Source organism: Anser anser (genome assembly GCF_964211835.1).
Source record: "Anser anser genome assembly, chromosome: 5".
Taxonomy (NCBI): Eukaryota; Metazoa; Chordata; class Aves; order Anseriformes; family Anatidae; genus Anser; species Anser anser.
In genome coordinates this window covers 42,865,870-42,872,588 of record NC_139725.1, presented here as the reverse complement: position 1 = coordinate 42,872,588, position 6,719 = coordinate 42,865,870, and the positions used below count along the sequence as shown (strand labels likewise).

The window sequence follows — 6,719 nt, the reverse complement described above, 5'->3', positions numbered from 1 at the left end:
TTTAGAGACTCGGGCACTGGAGAGAATCAGAAAGTGAAAATGCAGCACGTCTCTGAGGGGGATCGTACAGCAGCAGAAGAGGAAACTGAGCCAGCTTGAATAAAATATCCCGAGTGGTATCTGAGTTAATCTACAGTTTCAACCCCAGCATTAGCTGCTTGCCTGTCACGTAAGGGAAGTCTGCAACAGATGGATTTATTTTAACAGTATCCAAAGCCATGTTGTATGTACCTACCTCAGTGACCATGTGCATTCTGCCGACTTAAAATCCGCTAAACAGTCAAAAAACAGTGCAAGGGAAATGGAGTCAATAGTACAAGACAGGTAGTAGTACTGAATTTCTTAACTACTCTTTAATTCAGTTAAATTTTTCATTAATTCAATAAAGCGGGCATAAATCTTCAAGTTTTTCCCTTTCCTGCCTCTTTCCTTGTCACCTCCTGCTATCCTGTATTACCCTGTGTTAACAAGGTTTGAAATTAAGGCATTGGTTTCGCTTTTCTGTTCAGTTTGGATACAGTGACTTCTTTTCCCTTGTTTTCCGTCTCTCCTCTCTGGGTTTGTACGTTCTTACCCATACCTGGCTGACAGTGCGGCACTGACCCTTTCTGGGACCTTCATGTTTTTCTAGGGTGTGCCACGGGATTGGGATCTCTGCCCACATATCTATAGGGCAGAAGCACTCCAACTTCTTTCAGGAATCTGGTCCACCCACTGCAGGCTGGAGTGTTTCTTCGTGTTCAGCTTTTCACTAATCCAGTTCAATCTGGTTGCTTTTTAGCTTTTTTTTTTTTTGACTCCTGTGAGCTGGCACTGCGTTACTGAGGGACTTGCAAAAGGAGCTGCTGGATTTTTTTTGTTGTTCTTTGTTTGCTTCCTGTTGCAACTTTCTCATACAAAGTAGTCATTCTTACTTTGAGAACAAAAAGCACTCTGTGACCGTTTAAAACAACTTTTTACACAACAGAACTAGTCTAATATTAGAACTAGTCCAAAAATCAGAAGCTGGAAAAATAACTGACTTAGAAATGGGCAGCAACTGTTGCCAGCTTAGAGCAGATGCATCTCTGTGAGGGTCTATAGGACATCTATCTCCCCAGAAAAGATCCTTTAATAGTGTGTGACAAACTAAGACATTCAGCATAAACCCAAAACCACCAGGAACTATCCTGTACCTCAAGAAGAAAGCAAGAGAAGGGGCATACTTTTGTCCTAATTCCCTACTATTGCAACAACCAAGGTGAAAACGAGCAGATGAGTTGAGGAAAGGTGAAAGCCCTGCGTGCTGGAGGTCCCTGCCGCCTCTGCCTGCAGGAAATCTCCATCTTCTTTGATGTTAAATCTAATTGTTGATTTAGCTCTGAACATTAGTGCAACAGCTAACAAGTGTTCTGATGTGAAATTCTTCCGTGTACTGCGTGGTTGTTTTATTTTACCTTAATTTTTAGCCTTAGCTGCTGTTAAACGTTTTGGATGGGAAACAATCAGAGGCCACGTTAGGAATTGGGTGGAGGTGGCTGTGAAAAGGAAATTCCTTCTCAGCTCCTGAAAGTGATGCACTGAGGCGTGGAGGTGTCGCTGATCTGCTGTTTGTACTTTTTGCCACAAGCCCAGAGAGAGGCACAAATGCTCTGTATCACGGTTCTTCTTTTCTAGCTGATGCAGCACGGTCCCATCCGAGATCTTCCCGAAGTCTTGTGAAACAGTGTAGGTTCCTTGCCCTCGCTCCAGTCTATTTGGAAGGATTTTCCATGACCTCACTCCTCTCCTGGTTGGAAACCTCACTTCCAGACTAAGCTTGTTCATCGCCTATTTTTGATCTCGTGTGGCGCTATTCTTTGTTTCTTCTTCTGCCCTTTCCCCTTTCTGAGCCCATTATTGTACGTGGTAAGCAAGCACTTTGGGATGAGCGTTCTGCGGCCCGAAGGGCCTGGCTGGCTCTGAGCGCCGCTGCTGCCCCACGCACGTGAATCAGCACACGGGCTTGGGCAGTAAGTGCCTGCTCCTGCTGGCTTGTCTACCCCCAGGAATTCCTCAGCCTGAGGTTTACGTGCTGAGGAAGCATTTAATGGTATCCCCACCTCCTTCCTGGTGGTCCTGCTTCAAATAACGTCATCAGTCTACCTCTGACTGATAGTGGTGGTGTGCTACTGCTGGTAAGAAATAGGCCCCGGATTGGCACTAGCATTTCAGAAATAACAATCTGAACGAAATAAAAATCTAAATAAAATTCTTGGGCTTGAGCAGAACAAGAATGCAGTAAGCCCACCTCCATAACTTTCATTATTCAACTGCCCAGGGCTGCACCAAATGGGACAGAGCACGAGAAATGGCCAACAAGCGGCTTTGGATCCTGTTGTCTAACAGACGAGGGCGGTAAAATGCAGCAGTCTGTAGGCTGCTTTCAAGCTGCTCACATAGCCCCCTCTCCTCCCTCAGCAGGACTTTTCCAAAGGCTCTGTCTAAATACCAGCTAGTATTGAATGTAGAGTGTGTTCTGTGGCCAAAAATAAGCAACTCCTCGCACCCCTGTCTCTGGTAGGTAATTGCAATGGAAACAGCGTGGCAGCCAGAACCCGTGTCACTGTTGGCACGCTCAGCGGCGATTAGCTGCACCTACAGAGCACCGAAATGAAAGGCAGATGCTCTCTTTGGCCCGGCTGTTTGTCTCATCCACTGCACTTCTTGCTTTTGTGGAAGGAAAATAACAGTGTGCAGACAGTGATACGCTAAAGGAGAGCAGCTATTTTCATGTCAGACACCGCTATTTTCAAGTAAGGAAAGAGCCAAGCCTCTGTAGCCTACATGAAAAGAAAATGTGAAGAACAGACCCTTTCTGACGGCTGGCTTGCACCTTGTTGCTGTCCTGGGATAGCTCGTAGCAACACCCTTTCTTCTCTGCAGTGACATCCTTACACCTACACTGTCTTCTTGCTGAGGCACTGGATGGGGGGCGCAGGCCCTCAGCGGGGCACCACAAGTGGCACAACCCAGCACAGGTCAAAGTACAGAAACTTTAATATTCTGCTTGTGTGTCCTGAGCCGTTTGCTGGCTGTAAATAACAGCTCACCGCTCGCAGCTGGCGTTGGGAACAGGAGCGAGCGTGCAGGGAACTGCAGCAGCAGGCACAGCTGGCTGCTGCCTCAGCAGCGTCTCCTCTGCGGCGGGGACGGGGGCCTGCTCTTGATGGTTTTGCATTTGGGAACGTGTCTCTCGGCTACCTGGGGCGCAAAGCGGCGTCTGCAGTAGGGGCAGGCCACGTAGTCTGGATTTTCAATGGGGGGCAGCGGCGGCACGTCGGACGCCGTCCCGCCCTTGGAGAGCACCTGCTGCACCTGCCGGGCCTGGCGCAGGGTCTGGATGAAGACCTCGTGCTTCTGCCGCCAGTTGTTCCTCCTGGGTGGCTTATTCTGCAGAAGGGAAACGCAGTCAGAGCAGCTGGTGCTGTCGGCCTCTGTTCTCAGCCTCCCTCTCAGGGTCCAACGTGGGTCACCCCTCCCTGAGCACTCCGTGTTGGTTAAATTGTTGATCCCACAAAGGGGATCACAAGGACCGGCACCAAGGAGGGTTTGAGGGACTCACTGATGGAGATGGCAGTACTTGGAGAGGGGGTGGATACAACCAGAAAAGCAAGCAGGGGGACCAAGAAAGCGAAGAGAGATGCTGTAGGTGCTCGGCAGGAGCAGAGCTGCGTGTTTCCCCTCCCCTCACTTTAACAGTCCATTTTATTACCCATTTTTTCAGTCTGTTCCCTGCGGTCCCCCCAGTGTCACAGACCCACTCTGCCCTGACACGAGCATCCTGACTACAGCAAGGAATGAGTCTTCTCCTGGAGTACACCCACAACACATTACAAAGACATGTCAGCTAGGACTGACCCCCAAAAAACATCAATTTCATTTTAAATCGATCCAGCTACCCATTTGGCAAGTGCCTTTTGGGGGCAATAGCTGCACTGCGTCCCCCAGCCCTGTGTACACGTGAAGACGCCCCCGTCTCTGTCAGAACTAGATCTCAGGGCAGGAGGAACGTGAGCAGTACGTGTGGGCTGAGGGAGGCAAAGGGACCGCACGTTACCTGAGGCCTCTCTGAGCTCTTCCACTGCTGATACTCCTCCAGCTCCGTGCCCCTAGCTCTGGCCTTGCTGGAGTCAAAGACCTTCCTCTTGGAGCCTTGGCTCTTGCTGCAGATACTCGTGTGCTTCTTGAGCCTGCTGCAGAGAAACTTGCGTCCGCAGAAGCTGCATTGCCCAAGCTCCCCCTGCTCCGCAGCGCTGGCAGCCTGCACATACAGCACCTCTGCAGGCAGGTGCTCACCGTAATCACGGTCTGGGAGGGTGGAGGGAGGAGGGCTGTGCTTTGAGGCCAGCTCTGAAAAGGAGGCTAAGCCCTCCACGGGTACACGGTCTCGAATTTTGTTGTTGCTGGCCACCAGTCGTTCCTTCTTGAGCTTCCCCATCGCCAGCTCTTGGGGATGGAGCGTGGTGCTGGGCCTGGGGACAGTGACCTCTGCAGACTGCGCCCCACTGCAGTCCCCATCACCCGTCCTGGCTGTAACTTGTACAGTTTTCTCTTCAGAGTGCCTCACAGCCTTCCGCACACGAGTCCTCTCCACATCTCTGGCTCTTCTCTCCTCTGCCTCCATGAGCTCCTTCTCTCGTTGGATCCTCCTGAGCTCCTCTTTCGTTCTCCTCAGCTTCTCTCTGAGGAGGGCCTCCTTCTTTCGGATTTCCTCCTCCAGGCTCTGTCCGTCTGCCTCCAGCCTCAGGATGTAAGCCAGCTCCCTCCTGTGCAGATGGGAGGCCGGCTGCTTAGGCTCTGCTGTCCAAGCAGGGAGCACGGCAGCTGGCTGAGACCTCCCTGCCGGAGCCTTCCCTTTGCTCTTCGAGCCAGCCCTACCGTTTGGCAATTCCTCCATGCACGGGGAGCCGCTGGGCTGTCCCGCGTTGCCTGCTGGCACACTCGCAGCGCTGAGGTGCAGGAGCGGTTTCAGAGGGTACGAGCGGTCCACTCCCTCCTTCCGCCTGGCTGCGGATTTGGGGGGCAGCGCCTCGGCCTGGCCGGTCACACGCCTGCCCTGCGGCCCCGCCGAGGAGAAGCCCCCGTGCCTGGAGCCGTGCTGGCTGCCCTCCGCCGACACGCGGTACGAGCAGCTCCGGCCCTTTGGGGCAGGGAGATCCCTCAGGCCCCGTGCCGGATCCCCGCAGCCGCTCCCCGGCTGCTCCAGCCGGGGCTGGGGGACCTGGGGACCGCACCGCTCTGTCAGGGGGAGCTGAGCGGCTGCCGCCGCAGCGCCCGCGCGGGGAAGCGAGGCCACCTGCAGCTGGGCCATGCAGCGCCCCGGGGCCGGGGGCTCCCGTCCCGAGCCCCCCTGAGGCGGCGGCGGCGGCGGCGGGGCTGTGACAGGGCCGGGGGGCGCTGACAGGGCCGGGCCCGGCCCCGCCGCGCGCGCTGTTGGCGGCCGTTGCCTGGAGACGGCGCGCGAGGGGCCGCTCTGGCCGCTGGAGGACCTCGCCTCTATGGTCGGGGGGCGGGGCGGTGAGTGACGCGGCTCCCGGCGGCGGCCGCCATGTCGGGCAGCGAGGGGCTGCTGTCGGTGGACTACGAGGTGTCCGGCAGGGTGCAGGGCGTCTTCTTCCGAAAGTACACCCAGGTGCGGGGCGGGGCGGGGCGGGGCTGCTGTCCTGTAGAGCCGGCCCTCGGGGGCGTTAGCTGCGAAATGGGCGCTGTGGGGGTGCCAGGGAGCCTTGTAGAGGCTCTGCAGAGGCTGGCAAGCCCTCCGGGATCACCTGCTCCAACCACCCCTGCCCCCAGCGTCACCGTGTCCCTCAGCACCACGTCCAGCCTTTCCTTGGACGCCCCCAGGGACAGCGACTCCCCCACCTCCCTGGGCAACCCGCTCCAACACCCTCCTAATGTCATTAATTACACCTAGCTCATTACTGCCAGCTCTCTCGCAGCCCAGCGCGATCTCATCCTGCTCTGCATTTTCTTCCCAGGGCGAGGCCAAGAGGCTCGGGCTCGTCGGCTGGGTCCAGAACACGAGCCATGGCACCGTGCAGGGGCAGGTGCAGGGCCCGGCCGACCGCGTGCGGGAGCTGCAGGAGTGGCTGCGGAAGACGGGGAGCCCCCAGTCCCGCATCAGCCACGCCGAGTTCAGCAACGAGAAGCAGATCGCGGCCCTGGAGCACGCGGACTTCAGGATCGTGAAGTAACTTCGCCCGGAAAGCGGCGACGCCTGGAGCACGAGCCGCCCCCGCAGAACATGCCCTCCTCCCTGCTCGTCCAGTCAGCTGATGTTCAACTCTAGAGAACTTTATTTTGTTACATGTCTAATTTATTGGTTTGTTGTACTGTTAGCGTGACTAAACCACTCACCGAATGTTGGCAGGCAACGAGCTGTTGTATCTCTATTGAAGGGGCTGTGTAGCAGCACGGCCTGTTACTCTGAATGCGTGTGCAGAGTGAGTTTTGAGTTGTTGAATGTGTATGAAATGCAGAATTTGTGTAACATTGTGCTCACATGAAGGAAGTCACAGAGCCAGTTTGATTGCTAAAAGCGCTGCTTTTGTGACCGAAACGTCTCAGAAACAACTTATTTTGTGCGTTATCTGCCAAGAAGTTTATTTTCTATTTAGAATAAAAGTGCTTGCAGCTTGCTTGTGTCCAGCGTGCCGTGGCAGCCCGGGACTTGTCACCTTGCAGCCTTTGTGCCCCGT

General features: G+C 54.8%; 2 protein-coding genes across 2 annotated transcripts; one reads left to right on the top strand and one right to left on the bottom strand.

The window, feature by feature from the left end:
* Positions 1 to 3,001: 3,001 nt before the first annotated feature.
* On the bottom strand, positions 3,002 to 6,142 carry ZC2HC1C (zinc finger C2HC-type containing 1C; the record flags this gene model as incomplete). Its single annotated transcript, XM_083840295.1, has 3 exons — positions 3,002 to 3,411; positions 4,079 to 5,712; positions 5,944 to 6,142. The coding sequence occupies 3 exons, from the start codon at positions 6,140 to 6,142 to the stop codon at positions 3,145 to 3,147; spliced, it is 2,100 nt and encodes a 699-aa protein (XP_083696421.1). The 3' UTR covers positions 3,002 to 3,144.
* Positions 5,516 to 6,659, top strand: ACYP1 (acylphosphatase 1). The gene is made up of 2 exons (XM_083839412.1): positions 5,516 to 5,653; positions 6,000 to 6,659. Exons 1-2 carry the CDS (start codon positions 5,570 to 5,572, stop codon positions 6,213 to 6,215), a joined length of 300 nt encoding a protein of 99 aa, XP_083695538.1. The 5' UTR covers positions 5,516 to 5,569; the 3' UTR covers positions 6,216 to 6,659.
* Positions 6,660 to 6,719: the final 60 nt, after the last annotated feature.